General features: G+C 40.5%; 1 protein-coding gene and 1 long non-coding RNA gene across 3 annotated transcripts; one reads left to right on the top strand and one right to left on the bottom strand.

The window, feature by feature from the left end:
* The first annotated feature begins 11,781 nt into the window (after window positions 1-11,781).
* On the top strand, window positions 11,782-14,640 carry LOC115688126 (scarecrow-like protein 9). 2 transcript variants are annotated; one of them, XM_056313429.1, is made up of 3 exons: window positions 11,782-11,882; window positions 12,038-14,216; window positions 14,335-14,640. In XM_056313429.1, exons 1-2 carry the CDS (start codon window positions 11,873-11,875, stop codon window positions 14,101-14,103), a joined length of 2,076 nt encoding a protein of 691 aa, XP_056169404.1. In that variant the 5' UTR covers window positions 11,782-11,872; the 3' UTR covers window positions 14,104-14,216; window positions 14,335-14,640. The 2 variants fall into 2 exon arrangements, with proteins under 2 accessions (XP_056169404.1, XP_056169403.1); XM_056313428.1 differs by having other exon boundaries at window positions 11,827-14,216.
* A 2,654-nt stretch (window positions 14,641-17,294) lies between these two features.
* LOC130138661 (uncharacterized) lies at window positions 17,295-17,885 on the bottom strand. Its single transcript, XR_008817001.1, has 3 exons — window positions 17,629-17,885; window positions 17,463-17,530; window positions 17,295-17,357 (listed from the first exon to the last, which is right to left on the bottom strand). It is a non-coding gene; the product is annotated as an uncharacterized LOC130138661 (long non-coding RNA).
* Between the last annotated feature and the right edge of the window lie 129 nt (window positions 17,886-18,014).

The raw sequence follows: 18,014 nt of genomic DNA, 5'->3' as shown, positions 1-18,014 counted from the left end.
GTATTCTGAATCCCGCCGATTCCGTCGCCCATACAATCGAATCTTGGTTTCCATAAGTAGAGATATGTCCGTTGTAATGCATTCCTGTCGTGATGTTTGATTGTCAATCAATTTGATTAAGATTAAGACAATCAGAACATTCCTTCCGTGAAATCCATGCCGATCACTAGCCGTTGTGTTATGTTCTCAACGTGCGTCCTAAGAAATTCTGCTGCTCGTCTCGAATAATTTCTTCGTCCGCATCCGCATCTGAATAACTTCTGCTTCTGCATTTGAATAACTTCTGCGTCTGAATCTCAGAACTTCGATTATGTGGGTCTTCATAACCATACTTGACAGATTGTAAAGTCTGAATAACTTTCTTCTTATCTTCCAGAATATACAGTCCTGGAATAAAATTGTTCAGAATAAGTATCAGATTTACAATAACATAGAAGGTTTTGTCATCTTCAAAATCAATAGGAGTTTTCCTCAACAATCTCCCCCTTTTTGATGGTGACAAAACTTTCTTGCAGTTTGAATTATTTTGAAAATGAATAAACATATTAAGCTCAAGAAACACAGATTGAAAGAGCAAACTCTGTTGATATCTGTGTCTTTCTTTCCTTTTGAATATAACCTGCAAATCTGCACATAATTTCTCCCCCTTTTTGTCATCAACAAAAAGAATAATAATAGACAGAATAATGCATTGAGATTAAGTAAGCAACTAGTCTAACAAAAAGTATGAGATATATTACAGACCAATTTAAAAAATTGAGAGAAAAGTTGAAAAACAGGCTATTTATTAGGAGTACGAATCAGTTGAAAATTTTCCAATATTGAGACAGCCTCCTCAATCTTTGAACTGCATTGACTTATGGCCTTATCCATGTTGGATGAGCACATAGTAATGGCTTCCTCTAATGCTGCTTTATCTGCTGCTGCCTGAAGTTGTTGAGCCTTGGTGTTTTCCTCAACAATGTTCTGTAGATTCTGCAGATGTTGTTCTAGAGCAGCTTGCTTGTCTTTAATCTCAAGCAGAATAGAGAGGATATTCTGATTTTCGGATGGCTGACCTTGGACATTATCTTCCTCAGACTGATTGTACTCTGTTGCTGTTTCTGGCGGATTCTCCCCCTGAACAGGTGATGGATCTTCAGAAACATGTTCTGTACGAATGGATTCTGAAACCTTGGGATCTGGTTCAGCAACATGTTCTGATCCTCATGTTGCAAAGTGTTCAGCTTCTGCTTGATCATTTTCATCTTGCAGAAGAATTTTACGCTTTTTGCTATACACTTTTATTGGGATAGGAGAGTCAGGCTGCTTGTTGGCTGAACTTGTTCTTTTCCTTTCCTCCTTTTCTTTCTGAACTTTCTTGCCAACTGATTTTGCCTCTGACTTTTCAGCCTCCTTTCCTTTTACTCTTTCCCTCATATCTTCAAATTTTTTCATTTTGGAGAGCATTCGTTCTCCAACAAACATACGAGGAAGCATAGTTTTTTGCAACTCACCAGGAATAAATAGATTTAGAAACATGAAGATTCGAGAGATTAAAGCTCCATATGGCAAATGACCTTTATCCTTCTGTAATGCTCTGTACATATGGAATATAATGAGGTGAGGGAGAGAAAAGGATTGACCTGTCAAGATAGCCCAGATGAGCTTGATCTCTGATTTTGACAGATTAGTTTTTGAGGCATCCTTAGGCTTCAAGTAGTTTATTATGATCTTATGTAAGATCACGGATCTTCTAGATAAGTCAGAATAAGAGAGATGTCGTTTTGATCCTTGAGCAAAATTCGGATTTTCAGAAGTTACCTGAGAAGCCTCTTCAAGAGTTACTGCTAATGGAGTAAAAGTGGAGTGTGTGGCTCCAATTATCCTTGCCAACTCATGTGCCTTTAAATCAACCTTCTTGTCACCAATAGTAAACTGTATCCAATTTGGTGACAGAATTGAAAGATTGGAATAAAAGTAGGCAGTTAACTCAGTATAAGTATGGGCAGATTGAAGACAAAATTCATAAATCCCCAACTTCTCAAACAGGTGCTATACAGAAATGCTAGCCTTATTCAGATATTCGAAATCCACAGTTCGATTGTTCATTACTCCTCTAGCAAGTAACAACTTGTAGTACATTTGATGCGCAGTGCTTCTGAACAAACCTCCTGATTCGGGCAAACCAGATGTTATTCCCACTTTCATCTCAAAAGTCTCAAAAAATCGTGCATCATCATCAGGAATAACAAATTTTGAAGCACTAGATGACTTAGGGCTTACTTGAACCGATTTCTTTTCGGAAGGAGTTGAAGCTTCTCCAACTTTTTCTTTGCCCTTTCGTGAGGAAGTCTCTTGTGGAGTAGAACGAGTTGGAACTTGTCCAGATTTAGTGCAGTAATCAGTATAGGTTTTCACAAGGTGAGTTTCAGAGCGAAGATTGTTGTCTTTCAGACAAGCACGAAGAGCCGACTCAGAGGCATTGAACTTTTTCAACCTTTGATAGTGTTCCCACACATGTTTAATGCTTTTGAACCGAAAATCAGTTTTACCAGATGATTTTGGAGGAGACGATCGCTGAGGTGTTGACGCTTCAGAAGGGTCTGCAGGATGATCGGATTCTGAGTCTGAAACTTCCAAATATTCCGCCGATGCAGTAGATTTTGAGTCTTGATTGAGAATACGGGACGATCTTCTATGGGCCACCATCTTGACCGGCATTATGATCACCTTTGGAGACGAAAGTTTCGATCTTTGGAGGAAGAAGAGGAGACTTTCTGAATATCGGAAGGGTTTTGAGATAGAAAGGTCGTACTGATAGGGTTTTGAAAAGAGAAGGACGGGTTTAAAAAGGAGGTGGATAATTTTTGGAAAGAAAAGTTACTTTTTGAAAATAAAAAGATATCCCAAGTAAGTAGGAAGAAAAAATACTCTTGGAAGCTTAACAAAACAGGATGATATCATAACAATATATTAAGCACAATTTATCAGATAAATTAGAATACATATCTGATTTGCTTCCATAAATAACGATTATAAAAATATCTTGTTAAACATGCCAAAAATATACCCGCCAAAATTTGAATAATGAACGTACCTTTCATTGTGAGTCTGAAAAATGTTCAGACTGAGAATACTTGAGTCTGAAAAAATTCCTGTCTATCAAACACTTCAAGAAAAAGGATAAATAATGCATAGTTTGTCTCTTATGAATTCAAATGAAGATTTGTCAAGAGGTTTTGTAAATATATCAGCTAATTGATTCTTAGAATCAATAAATTGAATATTTACATCACCATTTTGAACATGATCTCGAATAAAGCGATGCTTGATTTCAATATGCTTAGCTCGAGAATGAAGAATTGGGTTCTTTGTCAAGTTGATTGCACTTGTGTTGTCACATTTGATTACAACACTTGATTCTTCAATATCAAAGTCTTGTAATTGCTGCTTCATCCACAGAATCTGTGCACAGCAACTTCCCAATGCTACATATTCTGCTTCTGCTGTAGAAAGTGCAACTGTATTCTGCTTTTTTGAGTACCAGGATACCAACATATTCCCAAGCGAGTTGACATGTACCCGAAGTACTTTTCCTGTCCACTTTACATCCAACTAAATCAAGCATCGAATATCCAAGAAGAGTAAAATCTGAATCTTTGGAATACCAAAGACCTAACATTGGATATGTTCCAACGTATTTGATTATTCTCTTTACTGCAGAAAAAATGAGATTCCCTTGGGTCTGATTGGAATCTCGCACACATACAGACACTAAAAAGAATGTCAGGTCGAGATGCAGTTAGATATAATAAAGAACCTATCATGCTTCTATATGCCTTCTGATCAACCTTTTTACCATTTTCATCTTTGTCCGGTTTGGATGAATGAGACATGGGGATGTCTCGTTTTCTTGCAATTACGTAATCCAAACTTCTTGATAATCTCCTTTGCATACTTCTCTTGGCAAATGAATGTACCATCTTTGGTTTGTTTCACTTGAAGGCCAAGAAAGAATGATAATTCTCCCATCATACTCATCTCGAACTCATTCTGCATATTCTTTGAGAATTCTTTGCATAGCAGTTCGTTAGAGGATCCAAAAATTATATCATCAACATAAATTTGAACAAGTAGGAAATCCTTACCCTTTTTCTTAACGAATAAAGTTGTATCAACCTTACCTTTGGTAAAACCATTTTGCAGAAGGAAATTACTTAACCTTTCGTACCAAGCTCTGGGTGCTTGTTTTAGACCGTAAAGAGCCTTCTTGAGTCTGTAGACATGATCAGTCTTTCTTGGTTCTTCGAAACCAGGTGGTTGTTCCACATATACTTCTTCTTTGATGTATCCATTCAGAAAGGCACTTTTCACGTCCATCTGAAACAATTTAAAGTTATGGAAACAAGCATAAGCTAATAGTAGCCGAATGGCTTCTAACCTTGCAACTGGTAAATATGTTTCATCATAATCTATGCCTTCTTCTTGAGAATAGCCTTTTGCAACCAGTCTTGCTTTGTTTCTTGTAACTTTCCCTTTGTCGTCCAGTTTGTTTCTGAATACCCATTTTGTTCCAATTACTGGATGATTTTTGGGTCTTGGCACAAGCTCCCATACTTTATTGATTCTGAACTGCTAAAATTCCTCCTGCATAGCATCGATCCAACTTTCATCTGATAAAGCTTCACCAACTTCTTTTGGTTCTATTTCTGATATCAATGCCAAGTTGCTGATGTTCTCTTTGTGTTTGGATCTTGTCTTGATGCCATCTTCTATTTCTCCAATGATGAAGTTCTTCGGATGACTGGATTTATGTTTCCAGTTTTTGTCAAATCTTTCCTTCTGAAAATCTGCAGACTCTGAACTTTCTGGTTGAGTCTGTATTGCATCTTCTTTTCCTTCTGATACTGATTGTTGATGATCTTCTGATGATTCTTGAATGTTGGGAGATGATTCAGATTCATCTCTGTGAGTCTGAATGTTTTCTTCAAACCTTACATTCATTGATTCTTCAACAGTCTGAGAGTTCTTGTTGAAGACTCTGTATGCTTTACTTGAAGTAGAATATCCAAGGAAAAATCCTTCATCTGCTTTCTCATCAAACTTACCAGTGCGGTCATTTGGATTTTTCAGAATATAGCATTTACAACCAAACACACGAAAATATGAAATGTTGGGCTTTCTACCTTTGAAAAGCTCATAGGGGGTTTTCTCAAGAATAGGTCTGAGAAAAGCTCATTAATGATATAACATGCTTGTAAAACCGCATCTCGCCTTAAAATGAAAAGGAATTTTGCTTTCAATCAACGAGTTCTTGCCATTTCTTGCAAAGAACGATTTTTCCTCTCCACAACACCATTTTGTTCTGGTGTATAAGGAGTAGAAAAATTGTGTTGAAAGCCATTTTCCTCACAAAATTCTGAAAAACTTTGATTTTCAAATTCTCCCCCATGATCAGTTTTAATGCAGGAAATGGAATAGCCCTTTTCATTCTGAACTCTTTTTGCAAATTTTGAAAAATATGAAAGTGCTTCATTTTTATGAGCAAGAAAGAACACCCAAGTAAATCTTGTGAAGTCATCAACAATGACTAAACAATATTTCTTACCACTAATACTCTGTGTTCTGGTTGGTCCAAATAGATCCATATGAAGAAGCTGCAAAGCACGATTAGTGGAAACATGATGTATAGACTTGAAAGAACTTCTTACTTGTTTTCCTAGAGTACAGGCATTGCATAACTCTGTTTTCTTGTATTTCAAATCTGGTAGACCTCGAACCAGTTTCTTGTTTGAGATCTTTGAGATTTGTTTCATACTGATATGCCCTAATCTTCTATGCCATAAATCTTCATCCTCTTTGATTGAGATCAAGCAATGAGTGGAGATTGGATTGACATCTAGAAGATAGATATTGCCATGTCTTCTTCCTGTAAATGTTTGAGAAGAATCTTTGCTTGTCCTTGAGCATGTATCTTCTTGAAAGTTGATTCTGAAACCTGTATCACATAGTTGGCTTATGCTTATCAAGTTGTAGTTGAGTCCTTTCACCAAAGAAACATCATTGATTGTAAGTCCTCCAATTTCTACTGTTCCTTTGCCAACAATTTTTCCTTTGGTATTTCCTCCAAAAGAAACTTTTCCACCATTCAGACTGTGTAGATCAGCAAATATGCTTGGATCTCCTGTCATATGTCTAGAACATCCACTGTCTAGGTACCACTTCCTTTTTCTCTTTGTGGTAACCTGCAAAAATCACAACATCTCAAGCTTTCTTTGGTACCCAAATTTGTTTGGGTCCTTGAGTATTAGTATACGCTGTCTTAACAAATTCTCTTCTAACAGGTCTCCAGACCTTAGGACATTCATTCTCAAAATGTTGTGGATCTCCACATTTTGAGCACCTGAGTGCACTTCGGCCAACAGGTTTTACAAAATTCCTTTTGAAATGATTTTTATAAGCTTGTCGAGGAGGTCTTTGTTTTAATCTCTCCTTGACCTTTGGAAAATCAATCAAGCTATCACTTTCCTTCACAAATCCGAGACCAGATTTGTTGTAGTAAGGAATTTGAATAGAAAGGATATGCTTCAAGGTTTTTGAACCCTTTGAAAACTTGGAAGTAATTTCTGAAACTTGCTTTTTCAAAACCGCATTTTCTTTGGAAAGAAAATCTCGACTTTCCTTGACTTGACGAAATTCTTTTTGAAGGAAATCGATTTTCTCTTTTTGTGAAACATCCTGTTGCCTCAGTGATGAATTTTCCTTTTTCAAAGAAGAGATGCATTTAAGAGCAGTCTTGAATTCAAAGCATAATTCATCAATATAATTTGATACTTCAATAGGCATGTCAGAATGTTTTACCTCAATCTCCACCTTGGGATCAGAATCTGAATCTGAGTCTGAGTCTGACTTAGCCATTAGACAGAAATTTGAGATATCTTCATCACTGTCTTCACACTCTGTGTCACTCCAAGTTTCTGCTTTTAAGGCCTTCTTTGCTTTCTCATACTTGGTCTTCTTTTTCAGAAGTGGACAATTTGGCTTGATATGTCCACGTTTCTTACAGTGAAAGCATATAACATCTTTCGATCTATCGGTTTCATCGAAAGATTTCTTCTTCTCAAAAGGCTTCTTACCTTTAAGGTTTCTTCCTTTGATCTTCATTTTCTTATACTTCTTTATAAAGAGAGCTAGTTCTTCATCATCAACGTCTTCATCTTCAGAATCTGCATCAGAATCAATGTTAGTCTTCAAAGCAATTGATTTATTACCTTTGGATTCAATCTCCTCATTCCGTTTCTCAGTCTCATATGATTGAAGAGTTCCAATTAACTTATTCACTGATAGAGGCTTGATCCTTTGTGTTTCTCGAAGAGATGTTTTGATGGTATCCCACTGATTTGTCAGTCCTCTCAGGAGTTTGTTGACTTTCATTGCATCCGGAACTGGTTGTCCTTGATAAGCAAGATCGTTTACTATATCAGTAAACCTGTCATACAAATCAGCAATAGATTCTCCAGGCTTCATTTTGAAAGATTCATATTGACCAAGCAAAAGATTGATTTGAGTTTCCTTGGCTCGATCTGTTCCTTCGTAAGTGACAAGGAGAGTATCCCAGATTTCCTTAGCTGATTCACAAGCAGCAATTTTTTTATATTCAATAGGAGATAAAGCACAATAGAGAGAATAAATTGCTTTGGAATCTAAGGTTTCTCTTTTGGATATCTCAGTTTGAGATAATGGAGGATCTGTTGCTATGCTTGCTTCTGCCTTTTCTTTTGAACCAGAAGATCTTGGATTGACTCCTCTGATGATGACATCCCATTGCATGTGATCAATTGATTTTATGAATGCCTTCATCTTATTCTTCCAGACACTATATTCCTTGCCATCGAAATATGGTGGTCTGTTGTTGCTCTGTCCTTCAATGAGCCCTGGAGCACCATAGCTAGCCATATAGATCGTTAGCTCAGAAGTAAGACACTTCAATAAATGAGCAACCTGCTCTGATACCAATTGATGTAGCTAGCAAGGATCACCTAGAGGGGGGTGAATAGGTGATTTAAAACAAGTTTTAATAATTTATGCGGAAACAAAATAAATCGCAGAAGAGTCTGAATAAAATTCAGATTCAAGACAGATTATATAGACTGTGCTCTTGATGTGCAGAATGTAAAGTAAGAGATAAGGGATAGAGCATCTGCACACAAGTTTATAGTGGTTCGGCTTATAGCAAGCCTACGTCCACTCTCCCACGCTTACAGCCTACTGGCTGGATTCCACTATGTAATCAAGAGGAATTACAACTTCTGAGTGTTAACACTCTTGTGTATGATAGGACTCTCTATCTCACACAATCACTCTTACAAAGTATCCCTCAAGATCTTAATGTTTTGCTCAGAACGACAAGAGAAATGATTGGAGTATGCTCAGACTTTGGACTTGTTGATTCTGTACTCCCTTCTGCTGCTCGTTGATCTCCTTAAATACTCCTCTACTTCCAAACTAGCCGTTGGACAGCTTTCAGAGGATCATCTTCCAATCTTCACATTGGACAGATTTGTATAGAAAGGATTGAGTAGCCGTTGGATAACAGATTCTGAATCCCGCTGATTCTGGTCGCCCATACAATCAGAATCTTGGTTTCCATAAGTAGAGATATGTCCGTTGTAATGCATTCCTGTCGTGATGTTTGATTGTCAATCAATTTGATTAAGATTGAGACAATCAGAACATTCCTTCTGTGAAATCCATGTCAGATCACTAGCTGTTGTGTTATGTTCTGAATTCTGCGTCTGAAGAAATTCTGCGTCGTATCGGAAGAACTTCGCGTCTGCTGCGAAGAATTTCTGCGTCCGAATAATTTCTTCGTCTCGCATCCGCATCCGAATAACTTCGCTTCGCATTTGAATAACTTCTGCGTCTGAATCTCAGAACTTCGATTATGTGGGTCTTCATAACCATACTTGACAGATTGTAAAGTCTGAATAACTTTCTTCTTATCTTCCAGAATATACAGTCCTGGAATAAAATTATTCAGAATAAGTATCAGATTTACAATAATATAGAAGGTTTTGTCATCTTCAAAATCAATAGGAGTTTTCCTCAACAAAATTTACTTAAGAAGATACAAACATGCTCCCAGAGAAAGGGATGACATTCAATTCACATCTGATAAGAAGTTTCAAGAGAAAGATGGAAATCCATCTTCAGCAGCAAGGTTGGCCACCACCTTCACAGCATGAATCCGTACATTGACATCATCTGACTCCAGGAGAGACAATATTTTCTGCAACCCCACTGTAGATTTGGTTTTTCAGTTGATGAATTAGAAATGTGCAGTTTTTGAGCCTTCCTTTTTTAAAAATAATCGAATAATGGACTAGCTGCAAAAAAGAATACAGAATCTCCAGTACTCACTTGCTTTCTTTACACATCAAGGAGATGACTACTTCTCTTTTGTTTGTCAATCATCAAGGGAAACCAATATCAAGTTCAGCTCCGCGGTCACAGTTGACAACTCTACATTAAATTCACAATAAAAATGAGAATTGAAGTATCTATTGCAATATTAAAGGATATAAAATATTCCACGATAATTTTTTCTCACCTGACTCAAAGAGACCATTTATCTTACCAAACAACTACAAGCTTCTACACGCTTGTTGGTTCATTATCCAACATTATTGGAACCAAGAGACGTCTATTGAATCATTTGCAATCTCAGAGGAATGAAGTATGAAAGCCACGATTATAATAAAGCAATAAATCTAATAAAAAACATCTATGATCAACCATACATCGCCACCCTTCAAGAGCAATTACTTCACTCAGAGAAGTTGGGTGATCGCAAACGTAACAGCCTAAAGCCAAATCTTTTTCACTGGCAAGACAGATGGATACTAAACCACTCACATAGGTAAATCACGTCAAACATTGTTTATGAGCATAGCTAAATTGGGCAACCAAAACATGTAACTCCGAAATCATCTCACGAAAATGCTTACTGAACATCTGCCAGAGCGACAAAAGCTCCGACAAACCAAGATGCCAAGAAGCTATCGACGAGAACCCAAAGCGGGTGATTGAAAAACTTCTCGCTTACACCAATACAATCTAGAAATGGCAACATTTCGCAAAACCAATGCACTTGATCAACATAAACAGCAAATGCGGGCACGACATTATCCATTCTAGAAACCCCTGGTCGACGTACAGGAAGATCAAGAACACGCAAGACAGTGGCCCTGTTCATCAACTTCAGATCCATGAGGATGCAGAAACCCACGATTCGGAGATCAAACATCTCTCCGTTATGACAGAAACAAGCACGACGGCGCAAGCTACGAAATCCACTCACCTCACGCTTTGCATTTTCACAGTGAGAAAATGCGTATAGAAGAACGGCCCCCACTTTGCCAAGAAACAGAAATCCACGCCGATCCCATCGATCATCATGCAAAGACAACCAGCGGCAAACGGAATTCAAAAGCGAAAAAGGGAAGAGCAATTACACCCATCAGAGGGAAAACAATCAGCAGGAAAATCGAGAAGCAGAGAGAGAGAGGGAGAGAGGTGACCTGTAGGAGCCGAATCTTGGACAAATTGTTGGAGGCTTCTTGCTTTGAGCGACGTAGGAGTCGGCACCGAGAGAGAAATCCCTAAAGGCTTTGAGTCGACGCAGGAGATGGCTTCTTGCTTTGAGCAACGCAGGAGAAGGAGAAGGCGGAGCCGGAGCGTGATGATTCGCCGAGGCCGGGGACACAGAGGAGGTGCAGACGCAAAGGAGGTGCAGCGCTTGCGAGATGTCGTCCTCGTTCAGTCGTTCTGATCCTATGAGAGAGAAAGAACCAGATGCAGTGCGAGCGAGATAGCCCTAAAGCAAAGGGTAAAAATCAAAGTGTTTATTTTAGTTCGGTTCGATCCGAACCGAACTGAAATAAACCGAACTGAAAAAAAAATTGGTTAATTTTGATGATCCAAACCGAAACCGAAACCGAACCGAAATGCACGAAATTTTCGGTTCAGTTCGGTTCGGTTCGTATCTCAGTTCGGTTTTCCGGTTCGGTTCTGACACCCCTGATGAATGGGCAGTTCCCGACATGGAATCGGAAACCGCCCACTAAGGACCGGTTCCGAGAAATTAGAATCAGGAACCGCCTGTTGATTTCATGGATCCACCTGGAAACCGGACTGTCAGTTCGGTCCGGTTCCCAAGTGGGTCCATGGAACCGGTTCCATCAAGTTTCACGCAAATGGAGGTAACCGAGAGTGAGAGAAGGAGGCGATGAACGACTAAAAGCGTAGCCGTGAGTTGATGGGAGTTGAGAGTCGACCTTTAGATTAGGGATTTTATGGTTTTCATTTTTCTAAAAATGTTTTCTTTCTTTTTTTGGTTGAAATTTTTTAAAAAAATTATATATATGTATATATATTATAGGTCCGGTTCGGATGGGCGGTTTCATGCCTAGAACCAGGAACCGGACCGGTACTCATCGGTTCTAGTAAATTAGAACCGTAAATCGGATCAGTCTTCATGAGACTGCCAGCTCCGAACCGGTCCGATCCAGTTCCAAACGGTCTGGGCGATTTCCAATTCCGTTGCACACCCTTACGCAGTTTGACCAGAGGAGAAGTACTGTCACACGGGATAATCCTGAGGAATCTGAAATCGACTGGCTGTCCTCTCTCTCACCCAGGATTTACATCGTTTTTCCTTTTTCTCTTTTCTCGGAACTACAGTTGATCGGTTCAAGAAAAAAGTCAAATCTTGCTGAATCCCCTCAGCTCCTCGGAGAGAGTCCAAAAAGGCTTCGAGATATTTACCCAGTTGTACGCTTGCTTCGGTCACGGTTTTGGGGAATCATTTCTGTGTTTATACAGCGAGTTGATGAATTTTGGTACAAATTCTTTCCAGATCTTTTGAGATGTTCTGAAGCCCTTCTGAGTCTAGCATATTGTATAGAAATGGATCCACCACCAGACGAACTCAATAGATTCATTGATGGGTATGTAGTCGATGATGGTGATGATGCGGCCTTTCCGATTTTACCAGATGATGATCTTGTTAGTAGGCTCACGATCGACGACATGTTCAATAACTTCACCTATAGCCACACATACACGCCTCCTTTGGGCGCTAACCTCTGGAAGGAACCGGCCGAGGACTACGATTTTAGTGATGCAGCTCTCAAGTACATTAACCAGATGCTTATGGAGGAAGACATAGAAGAGAAGAGCATCGGGTGTCACGAGGCCTCGGCGCTCGAGGAAGCCGAGAAATCACTCTACGATGTCATTGGAGAGAGGTATCCACCAGCTGCAGATCAGCATCCGTTACCCAATCAAACCAATGAGAGCTCGTGTAATAGTAGCGCTAGTGCGATTAACTTGGTTGAGTCAGAGCCGAATTGTGAATCACGAGAGCATACTGTCCTCACCACGGTGTCTCAATCCGTCTCAGCATCAACTGGCCAGTCATTGGGTGGTGTCTATGATGGTATCACTACCGCTGGACGTGCTGAATCTCCAGTGACTGCCTCTTCTTTGCCTGAACTAATTGGAAGTGAGTCTGTTTTGCAGTTCAAGGGCAATGGTGAAGAAGCGAGAGAGTTGTTCGCTTTTGGAAATGAAATTCTAGTTGATCGGGAGAGGGGTGAATTTTCCTTTAACGAACAAACTGAAGAGCCTACAAGTTTGGTTGCAAATCTAGAGAACTATGAGAACACGTTTGCGGACCTTGGAGGATACAGGGGAAAGAAAAATCCTTTTCAGGAGGATGTGAACTTGGAAGAAGAAAGGGTGAGCAAGCATTTATCAGTTTACACCGAATCAACTGTGAGGTCGGAGCTGTTCGATATAGTGTTGCTCAATCGTAAAGGAAGCGAAGCTACCCTTCGCGAAGCTCTACGGAACATGATGCAGAATGGCAAACTGAAAGCACTGAACGAGTGGAAGGCCCGCAGCAAGAAGCAAGGCAGGCGCAAGAGGGATGTGGTCGACTTGAGAACTCCTTTGACACTTTGTGCACAAGCCGTTACTGTGGGCGATCGAGGAAGCGCAGGCGAGCTGCTCAAGCAGATCAGAAGGCACGCGTCTCCCACAGGGGACGGGATGCAAAGGATGGCACACTATTTTGCGAATGGTCTTGAGGCACGCCTCGCCGGGTCAGGCTCTCAGATATACAAGGCTCTCATGGCTAGGCCTACATCGGTTGTCGATGTCTTGAAGGCTTATCATCTGTTTCTCGCAGCATGTCCATTTAGGAAGCTCTCCAATTTCTTCTCGAACAAGACGATATTGAACATGGCCAGGGAGGCACCCAAGTTGCACATCATTGATTTTGGAATCCTCTATGGTTTCCGGTGGCCTGGCCTTATAGAGCGTCTCTCATCAAGCCCCGGTGGACCACCTAAGCTTCGGATTACTGGGATTGATCTGCCACAACCAGGATTTAAACCAGAGGAAATCGTTGAGGAAACCGGAAGACGCTTGGCGAGCTATGCCAAAACTTTCAATGTCCCATTCGAGTTTAATGCTATAGCGAAAAATTGGGATGCCATTAAAGTTGAGGGGCTAAATATCCACAGCGATGAAATCCTTGTCGTGATCTGCATAAATAGATTACATAACATACTCGATGACACGGTGCTGGCGGAGAGTCCACGAGATGTTGTACTGAATCTGATAAAAAAGATGAATCCCGATGTTTTCATTGAGGGAATCATAAATGGCGGCCATGGTGTCCCCTTTTTTGTTTCGCGGTTCCGGGAGGCACTCTTCCATTTTTCAGCTATCTTTGACATGTTCGAGGCGACCATACCTCGTGACACCCCAGAGAGGTTGCGGCTCGAGCGAGAGATACTTGGGAGGCATGTGATGAATGTCATTGCCTGCGAAGGTTTGGAGAGGATTGAGAGGCCCGAGACATACAAAATGTCACACGTGCGAAACCTGAGGGCTGGCTTTAGGCAGCTACCCTTGGATAAGGATCTGGTGAGCTTGGCAAAGGACAGGTTGAAATCTTACTACCATAAAGATTTTGAGATTGAAGAAGATGGGCAGTGGCTATTGCAGGGCTGGAAGGGCAGGATTATCTATGCGCTATCGACCTGGAGATGAATGTATAAATTGCCCGTCGGAAGTAGATAAGAAAAGATTTTCACGTCCTGCTTGTCTGTTTGGGCTCTTACTGTTTCTATCTTAGTGTCAGAAGGCATTTCCAGATATGCAAGGTAAGGTTCACAATCGGTGGTTTTGAAATTGAATCTCTTAGCTTCCCTGCATCTTTGCGCAAGTTGGAGGGAACTGTATTGTCTGATGAAAATAGATGACCAAAACGTTTCTATGCAGTATGTTGACAATGATTGCAAGTTTAGCGGGACATGAAAGAAATATTGGATTCTACACCAGCAATGGCCTAGGAGTCACTCTTAACGCGAGGCATATTGCCGTGGTTTTTCATTATCTTCATGGTCAAAGATTACGTGATCTTTTTTTTTGCTAAAACAAAGATTACTTGATCTGGGATGCTTTTAGGTTGTGTCCACAATCAAGGAAAATCAAGCTACAATTATCACTATTGTTGTGGTTTGTTTTGGAATCATGTGAACTGAGAAGCTATTAAGTTGTCTGCAATGGAGGAAAATCTTGCTACAATCATCACTAGCGTGGTTTTTTCTGAAAATCCTGCTACAATCATCACTGGTGTGGTTTGTTTTGAGATCCAATCTGGGTCCATTGCTCCTCTTTTGGTATGCGGAGAAGATTTTCATGAGCTCAGAGTCGTTTACAGAGATATCTCTGCCTTGAGTTGGCTGTCCTGAGGTCCAAACACTCTGCTTATTTTCTATTCATTCATTTTTGAAGTTTTGATACATGCTTTCAAGCAGCTCCTGTGAAAAGCAAACCTGCTCAAATTCTTCCCCATGCAGAGCAACTTTTGGTCTTGAGCCTTATTGTCAATCGATGTTCGATCTAGTTTACACACACATCGTTTAGTTCAACACCCCAAGCAAGTCAGAGGCAGACAAGTCACACTTGGTCTAGAGAAATTGCATAATGGCGGAAAATCCCAGACTTGGGACTGTTAGATGGAAAAAGCATCAACATGAATCGTGCAATGCTACTATTAAACATCATTATTGAATTGCGTAGTGTCATGTTGAACTAGCATATCTTTCCAGAATCTCTGCTACATGTTCGGTTCTTTTTCTTTTTTCTCCTTCTTTACTTCTCGTAATTTTCCCCCTTCCGTATTTCAAGAAGCTCCGTGCCATCCAATACTCACAGTTCGCAGTTCAAATCAATTATTGATTTGCATGACAGACAGAATAGCTTCCTCATAAGATGATATAAGAGAGTTTCTAAAATGCCAAGAGCAAATGTACACAATATAAATTAGTATACGGGTACTTTTAAATACGAAGAAGAGCTGCTCAAGACGGAATCTAAGATATGATCTTCTGAGCTCAGAAGATTTACAGGAAATACAATGCACCAGATGGGGGAAAAACAATATGATCTGTAGCTAGTACCGCACCTGGGATCCTCAGAGCCAATCTTCAGCCTTCTCATAAAAATCCATCCCGGTGAATGTTTGGGATGGTGTCAATGTTGACATCACTACCGCTGGACGTCCTGAAGCTCTAATTAGCGCCATTGCTTTGCCTGAACTTATTGGAAGTGAGTCTGTAATGTGAGGAAGCGACAGAGTTGCGCGCTTTTGGAAATGAAATTCTAGTTGATCCGGAGAGGGGTGAATATTTCTTTATCGAACCAACAGAACAGGCTACAAGTTTGGTTTCAATACTAGAGAACAGCGAGAACATGTTTGCCGACCTTGGAGGATACAGAGGAAAGAAAAATTCTTTGCAGGAGGATGTGAACTTAGAAGATGGAAGGGTGAGCAAGCATTCATTGGTTTACACCGAATCAACTGTGAGGTTGGAGATGTTCGATATCGTGTTGCTCAATCGTAAAGGAAGCGAAGTGCAGCTTCGTGAAGCTCTACGGAACATGATGCAGATTGGCCAACCAAAAGCACCGAATGGAGGGAAGGCCTGGGGCAAGAAGCAAGGCAGGCACAAGAGGGATGTGGTCAACTTGAGAACTCTTTTGATGCTCCGTGCATAAGCCGTTACTAGAGACGGTCAAGGAAGTGCTGGCGAGCTGCTCAACCAGATCAGACGGCACGCGTCTCCCACGAAGGATGGGATGCAAAGGATGGCACCCTATCCTGCGAATGATCTAGAGGCACGCCTCGCCGGGTCAGGCTCCCAGATTTACAAGGCTCTCCTGGCTAGGCCAACGTCGGTTGTGGATGTCTTGAAGTCTTATCATCCCTATCAAGTATAAAGACGATTCGATGAAGTGTTAATACGTGTACTTGTGAACCACAGCCATCCAAAATATAAGTCAACACCGTGCCTCAGGTGTAGGGGTGAGCGGTTTCAGGTTTCTCACAGGTTCCACTTGGACCCTAGAATCTACCATTGAGTACTGGTTTCTCAATTTTTGGAATCTGGAACTCGCTCGTCGGAACGTGGAATCTGGAACCTATCCTGTCACAGGTTCTAGGGTCGGTTCCAGGTTCTAACAAGTTATTTTTTTTTTATTTCATTTTAGTTGAACAAAACGAAAATAAACGCAACAATGACTAGTTATTGGAAAGCAACATTTCGCTTAATAGAAAAGGGATAGAACGTACAAATAGTAATTGTTGGGATGCAACACATGACTTTAATTCCAAGGCAAGATGCCACATTTTTCTCCACAAAAAGTACATAACATGCTCCCCTCCAAGCTCCTCCAAAGTAGAAAACTTTTTGTTTCTAGTCATCAAAGCAAGTTGCTCTTCCAAGCTCCTCCACCACCTGCAATACTAAAAGGAATTAGTTGTGTAGTGGCAATCAAACCTCCAAGAGAACCACTGGCAACAAAAGCAAGGTAGAAAGAGGAGAAACACGGAAGCTGAGCGTTGATAATTGGGTCAAACAGGACACGGAATGTTAACAATAATAACATGATAATGGTGTGGTGTTGCCCACACCGAAGATCAAGCCAATAGCAGTACCATGGAAGTGTCAGCCACCTAACCATTCTATGAAGATGCATCACCACAAGACAGGTCACTGTGGATTAAGTTCCTGGGAATGCCAGCTTATGGCAATCAACAGAACCACAAACAATATTTGCAGTGGTGACACCAGCAAGAACGTATAGAGCATGAAATTGACCATGATCCACACTGAATATAGGGGCAGAGTGCTGAAATTGAAGAAATTTACTGGAGGAAGAAATTTAATGGAGAAATTTAAGCAACTATGGCATATAGGGGCAGAGTGCTGTAACTGCAGAGTACCTGAATGAACACACTGAATACGCCCATGCAAAAGTGAGAAAGCGGATGAACATTTTGTTCTGCTAATATCATGCAACTATTTGAAGATATAGAAATCAAATTGGATCATGGGTTATACCCAATAATAAGCCTCTGAACAATGCAACAGACTTGTCCCATTATGCAGGAGTCAAAGCCATATTGAACCTGCAGACACAAGGAACCATGAGATCCTGTTAACTTGCTAGCTAAATTCCTGCTCCGCCGCCATTGGCTTCGGAAACAATACCCCCAAAACGGATTACCCAGATCCAGAAGAAGAATGCAATCTCAAAAGCATTTTGGAAAAGTATAAAATGGATCAAGTAGAGGACTATTCGGGGGCGTTGAAACCAAAGTGTTCGTCTGACGGTTGAACAACCAGTTCCCCTTCTATTGCGCTATGCTTTTCAGCAACTTCATGAGCCAATTGTGTAATAACATGCTCCAGCTTGGTTCCCACAGCCAGCGGAAGCTGGAAATATTATCAAAAGGTGGAAATGCACATGATTTAGTGATTCACAAAATTCTGATCAATCATGGTTTCAAGATTGCATGCACTTTTAACCATGACCTAACTTTTGAAAACATGAAACAGCGTGTGCGCTCCGACATTTTACAGGCAGATAAGAAACACTAAGGTAGGATATAT

The sequence above is a fragment of the Syzygium oleosum genome, unplaced genomic scaffold (genome assembly GCF_021117445.2).
Source record: "Syzygium oleosum isolate NSW1041296 unplaced genomic scaffold, Sole_v2.1 Sole_v2.07, whole genome shotgun sequence".
Classification (NCBI taxonomy): Eukaryota; Viridiplantae; Streptophyta; class Magnoliopsida; order Myrtales; family Myrtaceae; genus Syzygium; species Syzygium oleosum.
This window is presented reverse-complemented; position numbering and strand designations above follow the sequence as displayed.

What these genes read in the sequence shown, in the direction of transcription:
- LOC115688126 (XM_056313428.1), top strand. Translation starts at nt 11,950, where the DNA reads ATGGATCCACCACCAGACGAACTCAATAGATTCATTGATGGGTATGTA.